The 25,239-nt window shown below is 33.2% G+C and overlaps 1 protein-coding gene across 3 annotated transcripts in view; it reads right to left on the reverse strand.

Moving 5' to 3' along the window:
• Window positions 1-25,239, reverse strand: part of Dpp10 (dipeptidyl peptidase like 10) — a 1,299,115-nt gene that overhangs the window by 275,258 nt on the left and 998,618 nt on the right. For all 3 annotated transcript variants that reach the window (XM_047546244.1, XM_047546243.1, XM_047546245.1), the window contains exon 5: window positions 15,147-15,221. In XM_047546244.1, coding sequence (XP_047402200.1) covers window positions 15,147-15,221 — 75 coding nt within the window. The remainder of the gene's footprint in view (window positions 1-15,146; window positions 15,222-25,239) is intronic.

Raw genomic sequence — 25,239 nt, forward strand, 5'->3', positions numbered from 1 at the left:
TTGGGATTGCAGACTCTCCAGCACCAGTTCAATTCAGTCTTTCCATTAACATCTGCAACTTTGACTTCTTGAGCTTTGCTCATTACTAAGATGCTTTTGAGACTTGTCAAAAGGACTTACACTCTTTTTGTTCTTTGACAGAATGAAAGAACTTGACTTAAGTCATATAATTTCCCAAATGGGCTGGAATTTTTTGGCAGGAGCACTTACAGAGTTTGACATCTGACATGACCTCAAAGATCCATAGATATCCACAGTTAAAAAGACTTTGTCTCCATACTCCTGTCTTCCATGATATTTCCTGCTGTGCTGAGGACCATCCCATCCCCCACTAATGCAATATCCTCTGAGTCACATGAGGTGCCAATGCTGTTTTTCCAGTAAATTCTAAACCTTTCATAACCCATTCTGCAGCCTGTAGGCAGCAGTGACTCAGGGATGATGAAAGGAGAGAATATGTGTGTGCTTCCCATCTCATGCCAAAGTTAAATACAGGTCTGATAAAATCAACACAAACATTTCACAAATGGACTATAAACTTAATTTAATCATTTTTAGAGTTAAACTTGAGTTCGAGATATTTTACTATTACAAAGTGGTTTCTTTTGCGTCAGTGCCAGGGAAGAAAGAATTCTTTCAGCAACTCAGTTTTTGGAAGTAAATTCATGGGAAATGTTGAGTCATTTCTATTATATAACCATTACAGTTATATAGTCTTTGCAGCTACACACTAATTGTGAAGGATCTTCAGGGTCTAATGAGAGCTGATCCCCCATGCACCCTCGAGCACTGAGGTCATTTCTAAATGCTTCTGCTCACTCACATTACAGCAGTTTCAACTCCAAACATTTTCACAGAAGATTAATATTTTGAAACTCCCTTCACCTAGGAAACCCTTCCTCCAAATATGCACCTGTGTGTTTTCTTACCTTCTTATGTCTATGATATGGTTCTATTTCCACGGGGCTACCTTTGCTAACCACTCCCTTGAATACCACACCATTCTTAATGGCAATTTCTTTACTGCTTTACATTTCACTTTATACTACTCAACAATACAACAATACTACTAATTTCATTTATCTATTGATGGACACATGGGTCGATTCCATAATTTTAGCTATTGTGAATTGTGCTGCTATAAACATTGAGGTGGCTGTGTCGCTATAGTATGCTGATCTTTAAACCCTTTGAATATATATCCAGGAGTGGAATTGCTGGGTCAAATGGTGGTTCCATCCTTAGTTTGTTGAGGAATCTCCACACTGGTTTTCACAGTGGTTGTACTAGTCTGCAGCCACATCAACAATGTACCTTTTCCCCACAACCTCAACAGCATTTATCATTGTCCCTATTCTTTTTTTTTTTTTTTTTTTTTTTTTGCGGTGCTGGGGATTGAACCCAGGGCCTTGTGCTTGTGAGGCAAGCACTCTACCAACTGAGCTATCTCCCCAGTCCTCATTGTCCCTATTCTTGATCATTGCCATTTTGACTGGATTGAGATGAAATCTTACTGTAGTTTTGATATGCATTTGCTACAGATGTTGAACATTGCTTCATATATTTATTGGTCATTTGTGTTTCTTCTTCTGTTTAATTCATTTGTCCATTAATTGATTGGATTATTTGGGTTTTTTTTCTTTTCTGGTGTTAAGTCTTTCATTTCTTTGTGTGTTCTAGATACTGATCTCCTATTAGAGAAGTAGCTGGCCAAGATTTTCTCTCATTCTGTAAGCTATCTCTTCACACTCTTAGTCATTTCCTTTGTAGTGGAGAAGTTTTTTAGTTTGATGGCATTCCACTTATTGATTCTTGGTTTCATTTCTTGTGTTTCGGGGGTATTGTTAAGAATGGTGTTGCTAGCACCTATATGATAGAATATCGATTCTATGTTTTCTTCTACCATTGTAAGGTTTCCTATGTCTTTGATCCATTTCAATTTGAGTTTTGTGTAGGATGAGAGATAGGGGTCTAGTTTCATTTTTCTACATATAGTTATCCAGTTTTCTCAGGATCGTTTGCTAAAAAGGCTGTCTTTTCTCCAAGATCTATATTTTGGCACCTTTTCAAATATCAGACAGCTAAAAATATGTGAATTTGTCTCTGTGTCTTCTGTTCCATTCATCTTTGTGTCTATGTTGATGCCAAAACCATGGCATTTGTCTTACTACAACTCTATAGTATAATTTCAGATCAGGTATTGTTATGCCTCTTACTTCATTTTTCTTGGTTAGTATTGATTTGTCTATTCTCTTATTTCTCCAAAGGAATTTAAGAAGTTTTTTTTTTTTCTAATTCTGTGAAGAATGCCATTGGTATTTTAATGGGAATTGCACTGAATCTCTATAGTACTTTTGGTACTTTGGTCATTCTGACAATATTAAGTCTGCCTATCCAAGAACATGAAAGGCCTTTCCATCTTCTAAGGCCTTCTGTAAATTCTTTCTTTGTTTTGTATAATTTTTACTATGAGGTCTTTTACCTACTGGATTATATTAATTCTCAAGGTTTTTATTTTTGTGGTTTTTTGAATGAGATGTTTTCCTGATTTCTTCCTCAGCTGAATCAATAGGAAAGCTATTGATTTGTGGGTGTTGTTCTTGTAACCTGCTACTTTGCTAAACTCATCTATAAACTCTGGAAGTCAGTATGACAAAATTAAGATGCAGAATAATGCTTTTCAGAGATTAAAGAAAGCAAAGGAGGCCTAGAACGAAGCAACCTAAGTGTTCCTTTGTAAGGACAGAACAGTTCTGTATCATAATTGTGATGGTGGGGATGAACATGTTGGACAAAGTGTCACAGACTCATACATAAGGAGAGAGCAAAAATAAGTGCATGTAAGAGCTGATAATATCTGAGTAACGTCTATGGTGTATATAATTTTATTGTGCCAGTTGATTTGTTTTGCTAATTTACTGGTGCAATGGCAGATGTCACCAATGGGGAAAGTTTGGTAATGGGTACATGAGAGAGAGGTCTGTGTATTACTTCACAAATCTATCTGTATGAGTCTTTATTTAAGCGTAAACAAAATTAAAATAAAAGATTCTTCCCAGTGCTGATCACAATGGAACATACTATCTATTTATTTATTTTCTTTATATTCTCTCTCTCTCTCCACTAGTATACAAGCCCCATATGGGCAAGGAATTCTCATTGATTTTGTTCAGTGCTGTAACCATAGTAAATAAAGTAATGTTGGGCACAGTAAGCTCTCTATGAGTAGTTAATGAATAATTTATGATTAATGAATGTAATATTTTTCATTTAGAGACTCATCTTAACATTATGGTTAATATCATGACCTTTGATTTTGATCCTAGCTCTGCTATTTTAAAAAGAAGCAGATCTTTATCAACCCACTTGAACTTTTTATTTAGTTTTTTATTCAGAAAATTAATAATGCTTAAAAGGTTAAATTTAAAAATCACATATGCAATAATTCAGAACTGGTGAAAATGTTATTTGAGATAAACTTCTTTTAAAGAATCACAGGAATATGATTAATCTTTCCAAAATTTATACCATTTGACCTAGTAATTAATCAGAACTGGGACCACAGTTTGAAGTACAAGGATGATTATCACAGTGTTTTATATAATGGGAAAATTTTGAAATAACCTAAATTCCCAATAACAAATAAAATGATATGGGATTTTGGTGTATTATTCTATAATTTGGAGACTTTTTTTCTAAGAACAAAGGATTCATATAGCATTAATCCACAGTAACTTAAAGTGACATCTTAGATCTCTATTCTTAATTAACAATAGTATTCTTTATTTATACAAATTTCCTTTTTACAGTGTCTTTTACAACACATATATATTTTATGTTAAACCAATAAATGCAGAGAATATTTTTTAGCTATCAGAGAGTAAGTGATCATGTATCCTATTAATTTTAGCTTCATGGCACTATTAAATTGGCAAACAAAGGCAATGTAAATTATTAATAAAATGCCCTCCCCCACACAGTATTACTATATATGTTAGGATGAAAGACACGTTTACTAAGTTAAATAGAATTGTCAAACAACAAAAAAACTCTTTAATTTTACAAGGAAACGATGACAAAACTATATCCCCACACTGAAAATCATTAGTAATTTTGCATTTTGGAGTACCACCTATAGACAAAATTTTATTCTCCCCCAATGAAAATCATTGTCAATCAGACATTTTTATAAACCTAAGTTAGTTATTGGTGTAAAACCTAGATTAAGGTGCAAAATTGGAGAACTTCCATTGTTTTTCTCTTCATGAAAATTAAATCCACACAAATATCTTTTTTCATATTTGTTTGTTTGTTTGTTTGTTTCAGGGCTGAGAATAGGAATCCAGAGCATCACCTGTGCTGGGCAAGTCCTCTATCATTGAACCACATCCCCAATCATGTTACTGGGTTTTATAAGCTTTGTGCCCCCACCTCTAGTCATTCATTTAGTCAAGAAAAAATAAATGACTGTAACTTTCACCTACATTGTACTGATGTTGGGGTTATTGCAGAGATTAAGATCTGGTTAGAGCCTTGAATGATTTTAAGGTCACAAGGGGAGAAAAATGTGTGAAAATATCAAACACAATAAACGAAGTATGAATCAATAAAATTATATATAATAAACTCATACTTCATTATATTTCAGATACAGTGAATAAAATATGACCTCTAAAAATTTTTTGCTCTTAAAATTAATTTAGATTTTTTGACCATTAAGTCTTGGTCATTTTGGGTTTGAGGTCTCTTAAAAATGCATTAGCCTCATGACTCTAATTATATTCTCTACTCCCTCTGTCCTCAGAAACACTAAGGTCCTTTCCATTTGGCTAATGAAGAGTCTCTCCAAGCTACATCCTAACACATATTCTTTAACTGTTTTTCTTTTAAAAATAGGCCACATGAAAGCAACTAAAAGCTAATTGATGTAAACTCCAATTAAGAATCATCAAATTGTTGGGTTAATATAATCAAAAAACACTGCTTTTAGATTTCTTTTTTGTGTGTTTTATTTTTCACATGAAAGTTTTCTATTTTTACTAAGAATTATTATTGTTATTATTATCAGAAAAGCTATCCCGATATTTGCTACTTTTCAAACTAGATATGATTAACTGGAGCAAATTGTACTGTACTTGATTGAAGTCTAAAGCAAGAAAAATAAAGGATTGTATAATCTTCAGGATATTTACCTGACATATTAGTTGGAAATTCACATCTCTTTCTACTTGTGTTTATAGTATGATACATCTCAGAGAGGACACTTATCCTTCTTGAATTAATGGAAAACAGTGAAATTTAACTCACCTAATATAGCTGACCTATGCAAGATTTCTTTGCATAGTTCCTGTGATGGACAGATACCTATCAACATCTTGAAATTCTAAAAATAAAGTAGGATGGCAGCCTTCCACACTAAGTCCTATATTTGTGAACAAACTACAGTTCAAAGAGGCCATCTTGATGTCAATTTAAACTCTTACCTTTCTGGTGCTATTTGCTATCAAGGGTCTTAATTTTACATGAAACAAACAACAAACATACAATTTGTATTCTCTGTGATAGTCCTCCAGTTCTGAATCTATCTTTCTATTTGCTATCCTTCCCACATTTTTTTTTCTTTTCACAACATTTGTAATTTCTTCCATGACCATCTCTAAATATTTAGCAATTTTGATTCTCTCCCATGTAGTCTCCAATTGGGTACAGTACTCCAGGTGTTTCCACACTGGCACTTAGAACAAAGGAATAGTCATCTCCTGTGCATTGAGAGTAGCAGTGAGCAACAGAATGTTATACAAACTTTGCATATGTAAGTTTAATTTTTAGTAGCCACATTAATAAAAATTGAGAAAAGGTAAAATCAATTTACTAATGTATTTTATTTAACTCAGTGTATATAAAATATTATTTCAAAATATAAACTGTCATTAACACTCTGCAGTCCTCTGTTTTATATTAAGTCTTCAAAATCTGGAGCATGCATTTTACATCTCAGTTCATATTAACTGTATTTCAAGTGCTCAACAGCATGCATGGATGGTGGTTACAGTATTGGCTGCACAGTTCTAGATAGTTTAATTTTATTAACTCAGCCTAGAGATAGGTCAGTGTTTCTAAAGTTTATATCTGTCAGCTTAAATTCAGACTGAGACATGGTCTATAGAAATACCTAAATTGGCTGTAGGTATGGCTCATTGGTGGAGGATTTCCTAGCATGCCTAAAGCCCTAAATCCAATCCCAGCATTGCCAAAACATAACAAAACAAATATAAATTTATCAATTACTCAATTACTATCCATCTTTCTATACTTTGAGAACCAGAGTTTTATAAATTGCATGCTTAAATTCACTCTAACTGCTATAAAGTTTAATGATGTTAACTGGCCAGCATTAACACTTCCAGATTATCTGTCATATTAATTCTGTAGCCCACTAAATCAGTCCTCATTCCAGCCTACTCATTGAAAACTTTGATCATATTATTTTATCTATTTATTGAAACTCCTTTAAGCATATGCATTAGGGAAGTTTCATGAAAATAACACCAGCTTATGATACGTTTGAATCTCTTGCACATAATATTAATCACAATCCTATGAGTATGAATATTCAACTACATTTAAGACCACCTAATTTCACTGGCAGTCACCATATAATCTAAATCTAATTTTATGAAAGATTTCATGGTGTACTGTCCAAAGCCTTCATGTAATTTAAATCTTTCATCTCAGGATCAATGACGCAAAAGGAGCCATCAGTGAGTCCCATCTCTTGATTTTCTTGCCCTAGCATACTTTTTTTCCCACGTGGAATCACAGTTGTTCCTGTATGACAAATAGATCCTAATGGTAGTGATGGTTTATCAGTACTAAGGTAGATCAAAAAAGGTATTACAATGTTATTAATATTTGGAATGTTGGAGTTCTAGTTTCTAATAAATTCATCTGCATGTAGAAATGAAAAAAACAAAGGCATTACAGATTCTCCCAGCTCTATTGAATCACCTGCTTTGAGGTAAGCCATATGCCATGCAATGAGGAGACTCAGCACAGTGGAGAGGTTCACACAGAAATAACTGAGGCTCCCAGGCAACAGTCACAGTAAAATTGCCAGCCTTGACTGAACTCCTTTGAATTCTATCCTCAGGTTCAGCCAAGTCAGCAGATGACTGCAGCTTCTACAATTGGCATCAATCACATAAAGGACCCCATTGGGGACTGCACATCCAAGCCTTTCCAGTATCCCTGATCCACAGAATTCAGGATCACAAAAATAGTAGTTTTATACCATTAAATCTGGCATTATGCAACATTAGTTGTTCAGAGTATATGTTAATAATTCGAATGATTGTGTTTTGCTAATATAGTACATCCCAAAGTATATCTTTTGTTTTCTATTAGTATAAACTGATTCACAAAAAAGAGAGATGTGTAAGCATACTATCTTGGGTTGCGATGAATGTGTTTTCTTTCATTTGATGACTAGTAACATAGTTCCTTATTAAAATCTCTGTGAAAACTTATAATGGAGAACTCTGCTAACTCTTATTTACTCTAATATTTCTCAAATATATGTGGACTCACTCTATTTTCTCCATAGTAAGTCTATTAAAATTTTGTGTAGCCCATATGCAAAAAGAACTTTTGCCATCCAACAAACTGAAGGAAATAGATTGTCTTATTTCCTTAGATATTTATCTGATGTTAATAAGAATAAATGCCAGAGACTTAGTTCAATAAATACTTTCAGGGATTTATTATATTAAAGAAAAATCCACTGGCTTGATATACTTATATATGAAGACACAAGTTTTAAGAATCTAAGTCCCAAATCTACATTCATGCTGTAAATGTGTGCAAAGATAAAGAAATAATTAACTTTTACATTTTCTATATCCCTATATTATTTAAAAAGAAAAATTCTGTTTCAAAGCATGTGACTGAATGAGTGATAAGTTTATATCAATAAGTACTGACTTCCAAAATTTTTCTCAATTTTTTGTCCCTCTTTCCTTCCCTTGTTCATATATTTTGTCCTGCCAATTAGGAACTTTTGATATTTCTTTGGAGATACATACACACACACACACACACACGTAGTTATATAAAATATATGTTATATAAAATCTACTCTAACATGTTTTCCATTCCTTATCATCTCTCTTTTTAAGAGGAAGTTAACTACAAAGAGACTTTAGAAGCAGTATATATGAGCAGAAAAAAGCGTGCATTTGATGGGTATGAGAAGGCATGAGAATTTCAGGATGAACTAGAAGTCACATATATTAGAATATGATCACTTTCCTAGATTGCACTTTTCCTGAATTTATCATTAATAGGATTATTTGAAATATCAATATACCCCAAGTGTATGAAGCTTAACAGCCTAGACAATCCCATGACCAGACCATGCAATCCCACAGACTTCTTAAATATGTCTCTGTAATTGTAAAGCACTGAAGTATTAAGACAGAGAATTTAATTAGATAATTCACTAGAGAAGAGTTACTTTTTCAAGCAGTAGTGCATGCAGGATTCATTTTACAGTGATTACTTCTTAGATAAAATAGGTATTTATCATAAAAAGATTTTTGTCTACAGACCTGCAGAATACTAGGGACCTAAACTAAAATGATCACATCCTTTTCTAGAGAGTTAACAATACTTGTTCTGCAGAGCATTCAGTTTGGAGGTCAGAGTTCAACACAGTACAGGTAAAACTGATATGTTTTCTCTGTCACACAAGAATTTAAATGAATCATTCAGCTACTATATTTTCATTCAAAGAGAGCTCATTCTCATGCAGATTTATGTACTATTATGCATAAAGGGCAATTCTAATTATGCTGAAGCAATAGTAAATTTGATTAAAGTTTCTGCTGCAAACATAAGACATAATAAGGAAGAAGTTGACAGTGTAAAATAGTTATCTAGTCCACTTAACATGTACTTTAAATCCAGGCAATAAGAAAATCATAAATAAGATTTAATTAAAAGAGATTTAAAAACTACTGTTTCTACTTCATGTTGGTCTTTAAAAAAATACTCTTTTTACTACATGTTTGTCTTTAAAATATATAGTATTTATATCGACTTTTCAAAGATGGTTTAAAAATGCAACTCTTAATAAATCAAATCCCATAATTCCAAATGTAATAGGATGATATATGATAAGAAATAGATTTAATGGTTAAATTCAAACTATAATCATGATTAAGAATAACAGAAAAACCATTTAGTTAGTCTGATGTTGGGAAGGTCAAACACTGAATGATAATTCTTTTTGTGTAACTTCTATTTTTTAAATTTGTTCTAATTAGTTATACATGACCGTTGAATGCATTTTGACACATTGTACACAATAGAGTACAACTTATTCCTCTGGCTGTACATGGTGCTGAGTCACACCAGTAGTGTGACTATATACATGTATAGAGGGTAATAATGTCTGTCTCATTACACCATCCTTCTCTCCACTAACTCTCCTCTGTAAAATCCAAAGTTCCTTCGATGTTCCCTACCCCAGTGCCCCTCATTAAGGATCAGTACCTGCTTATCAGAGAAAACATTCAGTTTTTGTTTTGTGGGGTTTGGCTTATTTCATTTAGCCTGATATTCTCCAACTCTGTCCACTTACATGTAAATGCAATAATTTCATTCTTCTTTATTGTTGAGTAATATTCCATAGTGTATATATACCACATTCTTTATCCATTCATTTGTTGAAGGGCATCTAATTTGGTTCCATAGTTAAGCTATTGTAAACTGAACTGCTATAAACATTGATGTGGCTGTCACTGCTTGTTTTGTTTCCAGTTCTGGGATTTGAACCCAGGGGCACTTTACCCCTGAGCTATCTCCAGATTTTTTTTTTTTTTAATTTTTATTTATTTATTTATTTTTAATTTTGAAATAGAGTATCAGTAATTGCTGAGGCTGGACTCAATTTATGGTCCTTTAACCTCAGTATCCCAAGTATCTGGGATTACTGGTGTGCACCACCATGCCTGGCTATATGATAACCCTTAACCATAGATATTCTTATCCCCAGATTTTATCATATCAACATTTAGTCATATTTTAAATTACTTTTTATTTACAGAACATTTTCATTTTTTGTCATTAAAAGGCAATAGTTTAGATAGTACTTTTTAAGAAACAATTCCAAAGGTGTAGATATTAAAATAAAATATATAATCACTAAGCTTAGAGCAGTATAATATATGGCACCTGAGTGTTAAAAATAATATATATAATTAAAGTTTCTGCTGTTTTCCAATTAATAAATTAGAATCTAGTTTATATGACTTCAAATAAATGGAAAATGACTGTATAAGAGTGTATAATAAATACAAAAAGATATTAAGAATCTTTCTCAAAACAGTAGGGTAATCAAAAGACTAGAGGCTTTGGAGGTAGAAGAATGGGACTAAATTCTTACTCTGAAGTGAACTCCTAAGTACATTAATTAATATTTTTAATTCTTTGTATTTTCTAAAATATGGTGCCAACCTTCAAGAATCAGGGGCTTGAGGGTGTTTAAAATGGTAGAACACACTTCTCATGTTAGTGGCATAATCCAAGTGCTCAAATTTATGCTCATCAAAGAAGATGAAGGATAATGAATGGGAAAGGGGCAATGAGAGAATTAATTAATCCCCCAAATATTCTATTCCTATACATATTTTTATAGTGTAATTAACAGTAGAAAACACAAATTGTGATATGTAAACTGGAACATTATACAGTAGTGAGCATGAACCATCTTATTCACTCTTGAAAGATGTGGATAAATTTTGTGAATTTCTCATTGAGCAGATTTTCAACCTGCAAAAGTGAGCCTTAAAATGTGTTTTGCCCAAATCTCTACCTCACGTGATATGCAAAAACTAACTCCAAATAAATCAACAAACTAAATTCAAGAAATAAAAGTCTTAGAAGAAATCATAAGGATAAAACTTTATGACCTTGAATTTTGCACTGGATTTTTACATATGATACCAAAATCACGTGCAACAGAGAAAAAAAAGGATTAATCAGATGTCATTGAAATTGAAAAAAATGTGGGCATAAAAAGACTTTTTATATGAAGACAATCTACCAAATGTGAAAAAATATTTGTAAGTCACATATCTGATAAGTTTACTAACCAGAATATGAACAATTCTTAAAATCAATAACAAAAAGACCAAAACAAAAATAAATGGAAAAAGAACTTGAATAGATCCAAAAAAGGTATTTAAAGACAGAGCCAAGAAGTACATGAACATATGCCAAGCATTGCTGGTCATGTGGGAGGTACAAATTCAAAATCAAAGGAGACACCAATCCACACATACTAGGATAGATATGTTAAGAAGAGTAGAAAATAACAACTTTGCTGAGGACAAAGAGAAATTTGAACTCATAGATATTTCTGGTGAAATGCAAAATGGTACAGCCACTTTGGAAAATATTTTGGTAGTTCCTTAAAAAATTAAATAGAATGATATGACCCAGAAGTTCTTCTCTTTAAACCACTGACTTGAAAACAAATACACATAAAGCCTGCTACTGTGTACACATTTTCATAGACACATTGTTCATAATAGCCAATATGTGTGAAAATTCCAAATTTTCCCATTATTGTATAAACAAATAGTGGTTCATAGATAGAATGAGATTATTACTTAATTACAAAATGTTATAAAGTACTGATTTATATGCTATGAAATAGATGAACTTTGATGTTGAGTAAAAGAAGCAAGATTAAAGGTTACATGTGCTATAATTTTACTTATATGAATTTTCCAAAGTATATAAATTCATATATAGAGATACTATGTTAGTAGATATCCGAGTGCAGAGTAGTAGAGACTGGGAATAACTGCAGGGTTCAGGATATTCTTTTAGCAGGATTGAGATGTTTTGAGAGCTTGCGGATGTAACCTGGTAGTAGAACACAGGTTCAGAACTTACTAAATGCCACCAAATTACCCAGTTTAGTTCATTTTGTGGTATATGAATTTTAGTGTAATAAAAATCATGATACACTTATTCAGAAGAGGATTTCTGGAAATGTATTCAAAAGAAATGTTAAATTCAAGGAAAAAGTTATTCTTAAAATTATTCTCAAAATATTTTTAAATCAGGGACTATTTTGAGACAACTAAAATAGGCACTAACTAAAATCTCACAATAGGGGAATCTGTAAGTTAATGAAATCCAGACATTGAGTTTTTCTGTTTGGGCCCATGTCTTTAGAAAAAAGATAAAGAATAAATCAGTACAAGCCACTTCACTAGACAACAGCAATTCTTCCCTCACTGAAACACTCTGGATAAATTTCTAAATACTTCTGATCCTATACTTTCCAGTTTTTCTGGGACTGGCTTTACTCCTCTCTAAAATCAGGATAATAGCTTCTCCCTAAGATAATGCTTCTTAAAGGATAATTCCTGTTTTCTTACTTGTATACATAAGAGGGAATAAAAATAGCACATCAAAAGAATTGGTTTTATTGAATGTGTTTGGGTGATTGGATTTTATATGACTGGTTTGAGCCTGATTTATTTTTTAATAAATTTTAAGTTTCAGTTTAGGAGATTTTCTTCACTTACAGTTTCTATAGATTAGAAGTTTTTTTTTTTTTTTTAGTTCATTGTAGATTTCCATACGATTGTAAAAAATAAAACTGAGAAATGTCATATATCCTTCACCCAGCTTTCCTCAATAGCAACAACTTGCACAACTAAAATATAAGATTAGTAACAGGATGCAGGCACAAGGGTCAAGATAGAGAGTATGTACCTGCACCCCTGCTGCTCCTTAATAAAAAAGGGCCACTCCCATTTCCCTGCACGTCACTTAAAACTGCCAATCTGTTCTTCATGTATACAATTTTCATCTCAAGAAATGTTACAAAAATGGAATTATATGCTTAATCAGATTTGGGGATTTTGTTTTTCAACTCAGTTTAATCCTAGAGATTCGTCCAGGCCCTCGAATTATATCAAAAGCTTCTTTGTTTTTATCTCTGAGTTGTATGTTCTTGTGTGGATCCACCAGTTTGTTTAACCATCCATCCACTGAAGAACATCTTGATGATTTTAAGTTTTGGCTATTGACAAGAAAAATTTATAAATATTTGAGTATAGGTTTCAGTATAAACATAGATTCCATTTCTTTGGGATAAATGCCCTGGAGTGAATCTGCTGGGTTGGATGGTAGTTCCATGGTTGGTTTTTAAAGAAACTGTTGAAAGAACTTGAGAACACGTTGGGAATACACATTATGTATTCCCAGCAGCAGTGTTGAAGTGATCCAGCCTCTCTGCATGCTTTCCATCATGTAGTTCTACTACTATTTTTAAAAATTTAACCATTATTATAGTTATGTAGGCATATTCCTTTGTGATTTTAACTTGCTTTCACTTAATGCTAATGATGCTGAAATATTTTCATGTGCTTATTTGCCATCTGTGTAGCCTCTCCAGTGAGATGTCTTTTATGTCTGAGTCCACTTTCTGATTGCATAGCTATTTTGTTCTTGCTTTTAAGTGTTCAATTTTGAGAATGCTTTATACATGAACATTGGTCCTTTGTCAAATATGTGAAATGCAAATATTTTTTCCTAGAGGGTAGCTTGTATTTTCATCCTCATAGAGGGGTCTTTCACAGAGCAATTGTTGTTCCTTTGATCAACTAAGCTTTTGCTGTATAATTCAACTACTTCCTTAGCCTTACACACCAGTATTTTTTCCTATGTTTTCTTTCCTAAGGATCTGGTAGATTAACATTTAAAATTTCAACTCATGATTTATTTTGAGTTTGTGTAAGGTGCAAGGCTAAGGTCAACGTGATTTTTTTTTCCCCTATAGATATTCAATTACTCCAGCACCATTTGTTGGCAAGACCATCTTTCATCCACTGAATTGCTTCTGCACCTTTGCCAAAAATAACTTAGACACATTTATGAGGATCTGTTTCTAAGTTCCATATTCTCTTTCATTGATCTATGTTTCTATCTAGCAGAAGATCTAGTCTTGAATACTATGACTACTGAAATCTGATTTTTAAAGTTCACTCTCAATTCAATATAGCAGTTATTTTAAAATTAAATTTCTCAGATAATGCTACTTTTGAAACTATTTAATATATTTTTAATAGTTTTATACCATATGATTTATAATATCTACAACTGAAGATAACATAGAACAGAAGAGGCCATGATATACAATAGGAAAAAAATGCCTTTGATTATAATCTCCCCATTTTTTCAGCACAAATTATTATTTTAAATAAAAATGTAAACTTCTTTAAAATATATAGAAAATGTATATTCCCAAGGAATAAAATCATCAAATAGCAGGTCTTTTGAACTGTGAAATTTCATGTATTCAAAGACTCTCAAAGCATTATATGAGGCTGCCTGCCTTAAGTCCATAAATTTTTATTGTTCATCTTAAAGCTCATAAAACTTTCTTAAATGATTTCTAATCATTTATTCTTTACAGAAACTAATCTGCTGAATTGTTTCCAACATTCACTTTGCTTTTTAACTGTGCAAATTATGTCTATGTACAAAATACTCAACAACCATACATACTGCTCTAATTGTGCTCTAGAGCTGACATGGAATAATGAAACACTAATTGCAATTAGACCGTTTTATTTGTTTAGAATTAATTTCTTGGCTTACCCCACTTGCAGAATGTTCTACATCCACAAAGTTTACATGCAAATACATCCAAACAATTCAGTGACCAAAATCTAAAACAATATTTCCACCAGTCCCTTTCCAATGTACACACTACCACTCCTGAAAGAGCCAGTAAGAAAGTCCCTAGTCTACACAGCCATGAAAAACTCTAGACTATACAGGAGAGCTTATCCTGATCATTTCAAAAGCCCTCATTTGTTAGATTTGCCAAACCCTAACACATTCAACACAGGTACCTGAAAGCTCAGTCCAATTATTTGCTAGCGAGGAGTCAAAGAAAGGGAATTGTCTATAACTATCTCTTGTGCAAAGTGGCCATCGATGTTCCCCTGAAGTTAATAGATATGCAGAATTTGCCTAGGTGAGTAGATGACTACATGAAACTGTGTACTGTCACCTGAGTATATGGCAAAGAAAAATATTGTCAAAGATAATTCTTTTACCTGTTTGACATCATATGCCAGAAGGACATATTTTAAATCTGGTGAAACTGAATGTCTTGATGCTTTGAAGGTTACCTGGAAAAAAAAAAAAAAAAAGAACAATTGTCTTTAAAAATTGAATTATAGAGAAATTAACATGCATTTGGATATATATCAAAATTATCTCAACTCATGGCACCATTAAAATGGGTATTCTCATTCTTGTTATATACATAAACATGTAATAATTATGTATGATTATACAGATGAATGTAAAACCTTGAAGAGGACATGTTAATTTAGATGGAAAAGCATTTGTCAATATATCTTTCTATATGCTCTCCCTTAAAGAGTAGGCTAATACTTTTATAATTAAGAAAAAATAGGAAAGATTGGTTGAAATTACTTTTTTTATTCCAATCTTATTACTTTTAATCATCTGGTAAACATAACTGGTGAAGAAATAATTTTTCTTTTTGTTCTTTAAGAGCTACATACAATGTTCTATGAGTCATGTGGGATCTTAGGTCTAAAGTTTGCCATTCTCTAGTGTACTTCCTTCTATTTAGAGGTAGGTGTTTTTGCCTATGTCCTAGAAGGATCTATAATTTTATATACAAGGCAAAGTTAGATAAAGAATACTGAGGAGCCAGATTGAGACATCTGATGGCTTAAAATTGTTTCATGCACAATGAAATAAAGCCAAACACACACACACACACACATACACACACACACTCACACAAATAATCATTCCTGTTTTATAAATGAGAAAACTGAATCCATAAGGAGTTAACCAAGATCACATAGCAATTCCCACATGATTGAAAAAAATCTAGAATACCATTATAAAGGACATATTGGATTTGTCTCTAATAGCAATGAATGGTACTATTATTTTAATTAGTAAATTTGATCAATGATTACTATAGTATTTCCTGTTGTCATCTAAGAACTTATTGAGCATCTATTAGAGATTAGAGCATGTGGGGTACTGGGGATGAACAAGGCAGTGAACAAGACAGCAATGACCTCACTTCTCACAGAATTCAAGACACACATATTGGCATGTAATTGCACAACTAATTACTGAGTTACACCTTTAGATGCATGATTCAAGGAAGAAATCTGGAGAGTTGCCAGAATGTTTGAGTCTTGGAGAATAGACAAGGCCCTCCTGAAGAAATGGCCTTTAAGTTTAAGGAGATGACTTTCAAGAGGAGTGTGAACACATGTCTGACTCTTGAATGTTCATATATGATGACAACTTAGTCCTATCCAGCCCTAATACAGCTGTCCCTCAGAGATTTATTTTCTCACTTCAGGAAACAACATGGACCATCTACCTATAGATGCTTGTTAAAAAACTCAGACAAAACTCAACTGTTTCTGTATCTTGCTTAAGACATTGGCTTTTTTTCCTATACCCTTCAATCTATCATTATTGATCCCCTTCATTTGTATCTAAATTTTCACTACCCAATGTCTTCTCTTTGCAAAAGTTTTGTAGTCACTTACCTGCCTTCAGACTTGGCAAATAAATTGCCCCCATTGCTGTCAGGATTTAATCAAAAAGGTTCTGTTCTTCCTGTGCTAGCTCCTATTAATCAGACTGGGTTAGATTCCCTCAATCATAGCATCTTTACATTGGTCTTTTATTGTCTTTAATGTGGCATATTAGAACCACTGAAATTCTTAAAAAAACAAAATGCTTTTCTAGTTCCATCTTGGATCAATCAAAAGAAAAAAAAGATATATTTACACTTGTGTCATGATTTTCTGTATCTATACTTTTCTGTTCTGACTAGTTGACTATTTATATTTAAATACACATTGAAGACAGATGCTCTTTAAAGAAACCTCCCAAGGTAAAATATATTAAAACAGAAATATACTGATTATATTTGATGTCAGACAACAACAACTATACACACTGTACCTGACTGGTTTTCAGCCTATAATTTAATAATAGAATAGACCTGGTGACAGAGAAATTTAAAATGGACAGTGAAAGAGAAACACATTGAGGGTAAATAAATAATTTTTTGAAATAGAGGAATTTGTGCAAGTTGTATCTAAAAAGAAGGCAAGCAAATTGAGTTGCTACATCAATAAAAGTTTACAAAATACAAACAAAAAATAAAAGTGTAAGTATTTTAAATGAATGAGATAGTTTGCATGTATTTGCAAAGGACTACATATATAAATAATTTTATACAGCTTATTTCAGGATAGTTTCCACAAGGCTGCTCTCTATGAAAAACAGAAAAGTGTAAAGTCAGGGTTTCTGGTTTTGGGTTGTTTTGTTTTGTTTCTAACCTAGGGGCTCCAAAACACAAGATAGGATAAGAAACTCAGACTAACCAATATTTACACTACTTGGTAGTATAATAAAAAATCTATTTGGTCTTTGTCCCTGCTTCCTGGTATAAAGTTTAAAAATGCTTGGAATATCCTCAGTTATAAAAAGTCTTCATTATTCAGAGCAAAGATTTTTCAACCATACATGAGTTTATGATATCAAGACCTGAGAAAACTCTTCACAATGGGTGGAACTAACTTACAGCTTCAGGATGGGGCTGGTCACCAGATCACATCAACCTTGTGCTTATGGAGCTAGAATTTCAACCCCTCCCCAGGACCTGGAAGTGGAAAGGTTTAAGTTCAATCCTGCGGTCAGTGATTTAAAGGCCAATCATGCCTAATGATAACAACTTCAGTTAAAAAACAACAACAACAACAAAAAAAAAAAAAAAAAAAAAAAAAAAAAAAAAACCTGTATGCTGAGGTTTGAGGGAGCTTCCTGGCAGATGAACACATCAATTTACTGGGAGGTGATTTACCTAAATTGCAATGAGGTGCAAACTGACTCAGAATCCCTCTGGACATTATCCTGTGTACCTCTTCAACTGGCTGTTCATTTGCATCCTTTATAATAAGCTAGTGATAGTAATTATAGTTCTTCCTTGAACCTCTGAACCACTATAAAGAAGTGTCCAACCAGAAGAGTGGTAGTGGGAGTTCCCCAATTTAGAGTCAATTTGGACAGAGTGTAAGCAACCTCAGGGTCTGGAATTTGCAGCCAGCATCTGAAATCAGCACAATTTGTAGGACTAAATCTTTTAGTCTGTGAAGTCAGGTAGTTAGAGTCAGAATTATATTAAATTTCAGGACACCAATTGGTGTTGGCAAAGAACAAAATTACAACAATTTAGTTTAAAATATTATTTAACTTTATTTTCAATTCTAGAATTGTATAATAATTCACACTATTCCATAACATGGAATGAGAATTTCCATATGGTGAGCAGGAGAGATTGTTTTCATAAGACAGAGAATGACTTTTAAAATGTGAAAACAAACAACAAAAAATGAATACCATTTTGTCATTTCAAAGTTATTTTCCTTATGAAGCAGGAATAGGGAGAGAAAACAATAAAAATAAGTGATTAGATAACATCAGGTTAGTTTATGTTGCCTTTTTTTGTGTCAGGATAAAGACAGAAAAATCATTATTGTGCCAATTGACCTGGCTTGTTTGACAGATTGGGCTATCTTTCATTTTTCCTGGTTACTTGAACTTTGGCAAGAATGACACCATTTTGATTGTTAGTCTGATCTGTTGGAGTCAAGTGTGGAAGCCTTGTCCAAAACAACAGCCTCCTGTAATTGTTATTTAACATTGTCAGGGAATTGCTATTGGAATGACACAGTGTGTTAATCCCTGAACCAGTTATTCAAAGAAAACCCTGGGTTCAGGGAAACATCACATAGAATAACATTGCTAATATTTAGAAGTTTTGCCTACTTACACAATTTGTACAATCTCTGTATGAGTCATTTTAGAAAATGTCCCAGTGATCACTGGCAATAATTAATCACAAAATATTGTTTTCCATTTTTAAAAAGATCCATTTAAACAAAAATGGGAACAAGAATGTTAGCACCTACCAAGTATAAGATGTCTATCACACGATCCATTAAGTTGCTAAGAACTGGGCTTGGGGTAATCAGTGAGATAGGTATCCTCATTTCCTTCTCTGCCACTCTCTTTCGCTCTCTCCCTTCTTCTCATTAACTGCTTGTATATTGAAATTTTATGACATTTACCAGTAAATGAATGGATCTGGAGACTACCAAGCTAAGGAAAATAAAGCAGTCCCAAAAAACTAAAGGTCAAATGTTTTTGCTGATAAGTGTGGATGCTACCCCAAATTAAGGGGGGAAAGAGGAAGAATAGCTATTCAGTAGATTAGACAATAGGGATGAAGGAAATGAAGGGGGGATAGGAAAGATAGTGGAATGAATCTTACATAACTTTCCTACATACATATATGAATATACCACAGTGAATCTCATCATTGTGTACATCCACAAGAAGGGGTTCCTTATTAGAATAAGATATATTCCATGCTTGTATAATTATATCAAAATGAATTCTAACGTCACATATAACTAAAAAGAACCAATAAAAAATTAGATGGAAATTAGTCTGTAGGGAATGCTGAGAAACACTAAGACACAAGTCCATTTCCCTCGACATTACAGTATCAGGAGGAATGTTGTTCTTTAAAGAGCTGACTAAGAGGACAGTATCAGAGGACTGTTGTCATTAAAAAATTGGCTAAGAGGATAATTTCATTACTTCTGTTCTATGGGTATTAGAAAACTCCAATGTCATACTTGTTAAACTTTTCTCAAGGTCACAGAAAATAAAATATAACAAGAGGGTGCAGGAAGACTTCCTTTTATAAGCTTTGCATTATCTCTACAGCATTTTTTTCTTTGTTTTTTGGTAGAGAACTTCCTTGTCTGATGTCTGAATTATTTAAAGGAAATCTCACCTCCCTCGTCCCCATCTACCCCCATGTGATGTTCTTCGCACAGATTAACTTCACGCTTTCACAGGTGCGTCTGTGCCTCTGGTAACAACATTTTAGTATCTTTTACAGATCCTACAATTATCTAGTCTGGCACTTTATTAATTATCACTATACTCCCTCCAGCTTATGCAGCACACAAACTGGGAAGCATTCCAAATGTCTTTTCAGGGACCCAAGCTGCTGAACCTTCTCTGAATTTAGAGAATTACGTGCAGGTCACTCACTGGTGCTGAAAAGAGACTTAACTGGTAACACGCTGTAAGGGTCACACTCTAGAAGTTTAGTCAAGAGGCATTAGAAGTCTCTGGAAAATTCCTTTTGATATAAACCATTAATGCTATCATCTTTAGCATGTGGGGACTAATTCTTTCAAGCAGCCACACGAGAACTCTTGGTCAACATTGACCCTACTGTAGACCTTAATATAATTCTGGTTGAGTCTCAACTTCATATGGTTTCAAATTAGTGATTGAGGAAGTTTGTTATTGCCAATAATACTATTGCATTTCCAACATATTTAACAACTTAATTATCATTGAAATGGATGCAGAGATAATTTCTATGTGTGTTTATTGTCATTATTTAGCAACAATGCCTACCAGGCATATTTGAGACCAAAGGGAATTAAAATGCATGAACTCTGTCAGCCAGGAACACCCATTTAAAGCCAGGTGAGGTCAGATAAACAGTGGGAAAAAACAATGAAGGTAATTTGCTAGATTAAAAGAATGAAAGACATTTGATTAAGTTGAAAAACATTTGAATGCTTTTAGGTAGCTTGGGAGTATGTTCTGGTACCTTATTTGTGTGAATCATTGAATTCCACCAAAAATCACTTATTGCACATTCACTATATGATAAACACCATTTTAGCCCTTGAAGATGATACAAAATTGGGAAAAAGTTCACTGGATATTTTCTAACACATATTAGGGAAACTAAGATAAGCCCCATGGATCTCTGTAGTTCATTATAGAGTAGAAATCCGAAATTGAATGGTCATAAGGGAAGGGATCTTTAGAGTAAGCATAAAGTTATCTGGGTAAGAACTGAGGACAGTGGGGAAAAGAAGTCAATGTGATGAGGTTTAAGAACAGACTCTAGACCTTTCATATATTCAGTGACAATGTAAGTGAAAAACTCATGATTCATTATTTTTCAGCCAAATTAAACTATAGACTACATTATGAGAATAACCTCCAGAAAATGTATAAATAGTTTAAAATTCTACCTGGAAAGGTAGGAGATGGTGCCATGGATTAGTATTTGTATTAATCATGTATACACTATTATCAACATGAATATGGCAGAACTGATGGCTGTTTTCAAAGATGGTGAAATATAAAGTCAATGAAGCAGTGAAATCAGATTTGAATTTAGATCTTCTAATTTAGCAAGTGGGTGAGAAATGCATTGGGTCTGGTGATAACTTGAGGTCCTGATATCAGGGAGAAGACTCTCCTGACAATTCGGGCAAATGGCTGGAAAGTTAAGGAAAAGACAGGATCATGAAGAGGAGAGGACACATTACAGGGAGACAAATGGAATAGAATAGAGGACCCAGGAAAAAACCCACCACACATCTACAGCTATCTGATTCATGACGAAGCCATCAAAAACATGTTAGACAAAAGACAGCCACTTCAACAGATGTTGCTAGGAAAACTGGACATCCACCTGTAGCAGATTGAAACTAGATCTCCATCTCTCACACTGTATAAAAATCACCTCGAAATGGATCAAAGACCTTAATATAAGACATGAAATGCTGAAATTACTAGAGGAAAACATAGGGGAAACATTTCAAGATATTTGTACAATTAACAATTTCTTGAAATTGTTACTAGCAAAGATTGATAAGTGGGGTAACATCAAATTAAAAAGCCTCTGCACAGCAAAGGAAATAATTCACAGTGTTAAAGGACAGGCTACAGTATGGAAGAAAACTTTGTCATCTATTCTTTTGAGGAAGATTAATATCCAGAATATATAAATAACTCAAAAGTTTTAGCAAAAAAGAAGCAAATAATCCATTCACTAAGCAGGCAAATAAGTTGAATAGGCATTTCTCAAAAGGTCAAAAACCACAAATGACCAAAAACCATGTGAAGAGTGTTCAACATCTTTAGCCATCAGGGAAATGCAAATAAAAACAACATTGAAATTATATCTCAGTCCATTCAATATGGCTATTATAAAAAAATTAAAAAAACAAAAATCAAACAAAACTAACCAATACTTATAAACTTCAGGGGAAAAAGCAAAACTTTCATACTGTTTGTGGGAAAATAAATTAATACAGCTTCTATGGAAAAAAGTGTGGACGACCCTCAAATACACTAAAAATAGAATCCGCCATATGATCCAGCAATACCATTCCTGGGTATGTGCATGAAGGAATCAAAGTCAGCATACCAACAAGATGCCTGCATAGCCGTGATTATGATGGCAGTATTCACAACAGCCAATTATAGAATCAGCCCAATCCCATCAATGGATAAATGGATAAATCATTTGTACATATACACAATGGAGTATTTTTCAATAAAGAGGAATGAAATCACACCATCTATGGAAAAAAATTGGAGGAAATTGGAGAGTATCACGTTTAGCAGAATAAACATTTCTCAGAAAGATAAATATTGCATGTTTCCTTCATTTGGAATGTAAAAAAAAAAAATCAATAAAAATAAAAGCAAAAAGGGTAGCACTTCTTAGCCCACGTGCTCTACCAGGGTAGACTGGCAACACTGCGGTTATGGTTAGTGGTGTTTGCTATCACTTTTATACCCTAAGGATGCATGCGTTCTTTCTCCTATATGCTGGTTCTCCTCACTCCTTCACCCCTCCCTTATTCTTATTCAAATTACATTTCTCTCACATATCATTCTAATTCTCCTCCTTCAAGCCTTCCTTGTGCTTCTTAGCTTAGTGATTCATCTGACCTCACATGTATATTATTATATGTGCACTTCATCTAACGATTGATCACTGTTTCATGATCGCTCTTCTAGGTTGTTTAGAACTGCAATTTACATCTTTTATTGCCACAGTAATGTCCCTATTAAGAGGCTTCATTGCAATGATTCACTTTTGTCAGAAACATTATAACTAGAGGTGGAAATAGGATAATGATGGTGTTCCAAGATGTCAGATATTAAAGATCATGGCAAGAAATCATTAAACACAAACTTAAATGTCAGAAGTGCCAGGAAATATAAAATATGCATTTCTAAGACTTGAGGCTGAGAAGGAAGTGAGGTGGAAGAGAATAAGGAATGGGATTAAAATAACACAGTTGGTAAGAAGGACTTAGTTACCTTAAAACTGAAAAATGACAGAAGCGGAAGAACCATGCATTGTTCCAGACTTTTGGAATAAGCTAGTGATAAAAATATACATAGACATCTTCATTCATACTTAAAAAATCATGGTCTAGGGGATTCAGTTGAATAATTCTCTAGGCCTGAAAGCATAGATACATATATTTGTGTCTATGAGGAATGATGAAAACAAGAATGTAAATTTTCATGGATCCTGTAGTATTTTCCTTCTCCTCTAACTTCCATCCCACCAGTCTCCCTCAATGCACACACACATGCACATATGCAGACACACACACACACATTAAATTATTTGGGATGTAATTTCCTTCACTACCCAATTTCATAATTACTTTATTGATAATTAACAAAAATGTTTAGAACAGTCATTCTAGAAAAGTTAAATCTTAATTTTTCATTTACATAATTAAATACATATCATGAAGAAGTTTTTTACAAGAGTTGACCATGATCCAATTTGAACATAAGGAAGGGTTTCAGAAAGTCAGTTGATTTTAAGCAGGTAGGAAGAAGAATAAATGGTACAATGCAGATAAGAAAGAAAACGAAGTGAGTGAAAGTTGGAAATTGAGGTGATCAAATTGCAATCCATGTTATGATACCAAAGATGGGCTTTTCACTGCCTGGCTTCAAGTAAGAGGAAGAAGCAAAGAGATATATATTGTTTTCTTTGTGTTTGTTTTGTTTTATTTTAATCTTACAGCTCTAAACAAAGCCATGATTTGTTTTCTACAGCTGTGAATGTGTTTATGCGCAGGAAATTTTAAAATCAACTCTTTTATTGTGTGTGTTTTTATTCTCTTTTCTTTGCTACCCAATTTCTTAGGATAATACTAAAATTATATTTCTCTGTGATACCCACAATATCCATGTTGTGTACACATAACAGATCTCTCTCTCCCTCTCTCTCTCTCTCTCTCTCTCTCTCTCTCTCTCTCTCTTTCTCTCTCTCTCAGTACTATGTATTTCATTGATAATGGAATATTTTATAAAACATCAAAAATGCACAAAATGCCAAGGTACAACTAGATATTTTAAGAGTATTGAATTAGGACCTGCCATGTAGGGTGCCTCATATAGATCTGCATAGCTCAGTAAATGTGAACACTGAAAATAATACTCTATTGATTTAGATCATGCACCATACACTAAAATGTTTAAAAACAATTTTTATTTTAATAGAGGGAGAAATTAATGTTTACTGAATTCTTTTAAGAGCTTAAAAAAAACAGCAGAAAGTTAACTTTGAAGAGGAATATGCCAATATTTCTCCACCTGAAATGTCAATAAACTAGAAAAACTGTGACCGAGAAAAGAAAGAAATGTTGTAACTTGCATTTTTATGCAAATTATTTCTTTGAAGTTCAGTTTGTGCTGGTCTAGTGAATCTTCATATTTTCTTAATATTCAACATATTTCAAATATATTTTTTTCTTAAATGGTGCTGCTATATCTAAGTATAGATACATTTACAAAGAAAGTGAAAGCTATAGAAGTCTTAAAAACCAATACAACAGCCAGGCATGGTGGTGCACACTTGTAATTACAGCAACCTGGGTGGCTGAGGCAAGAAATTGCAAGTTTCAGGCCAGCCCAGGCAACTTAACAAGAACCTGTCTCAAAATCAAACAAATATAAAGGGCTGAGGATGTAGCTCAGTGGTAAAGTGACCTGGAGTCAATCCCAAGTACCCCCAAAATACTACCAAAAACAAAAAGTTCCCAATACAAAACAATGTCTAGATCAGTTTCTTCACCATGGTCTTAGGCAATGTGTCTGTCATGATGTTTATAACATAAAATGATGGGCTACAGTGGTCCAATGGTAAAATACCTCCACTCATTCTTGTTATAATATCCTATCAGACAAACTTCAAAAAGTGTGATT

This window comes from Sciurus carolinensis, chromosome 3 (assembly GCF_902686445.1).
Source record: "Sciurus carolinensis chromosome 3, mSciCar1.2, whole genome shotgun sequence".
Classification (NCBI taxonomy): Eukaryota; Metazoa; Chordata; class Mammalia; order Rodentia; family Sciuridae; genus Sciurus; species Sciurus carolinensis.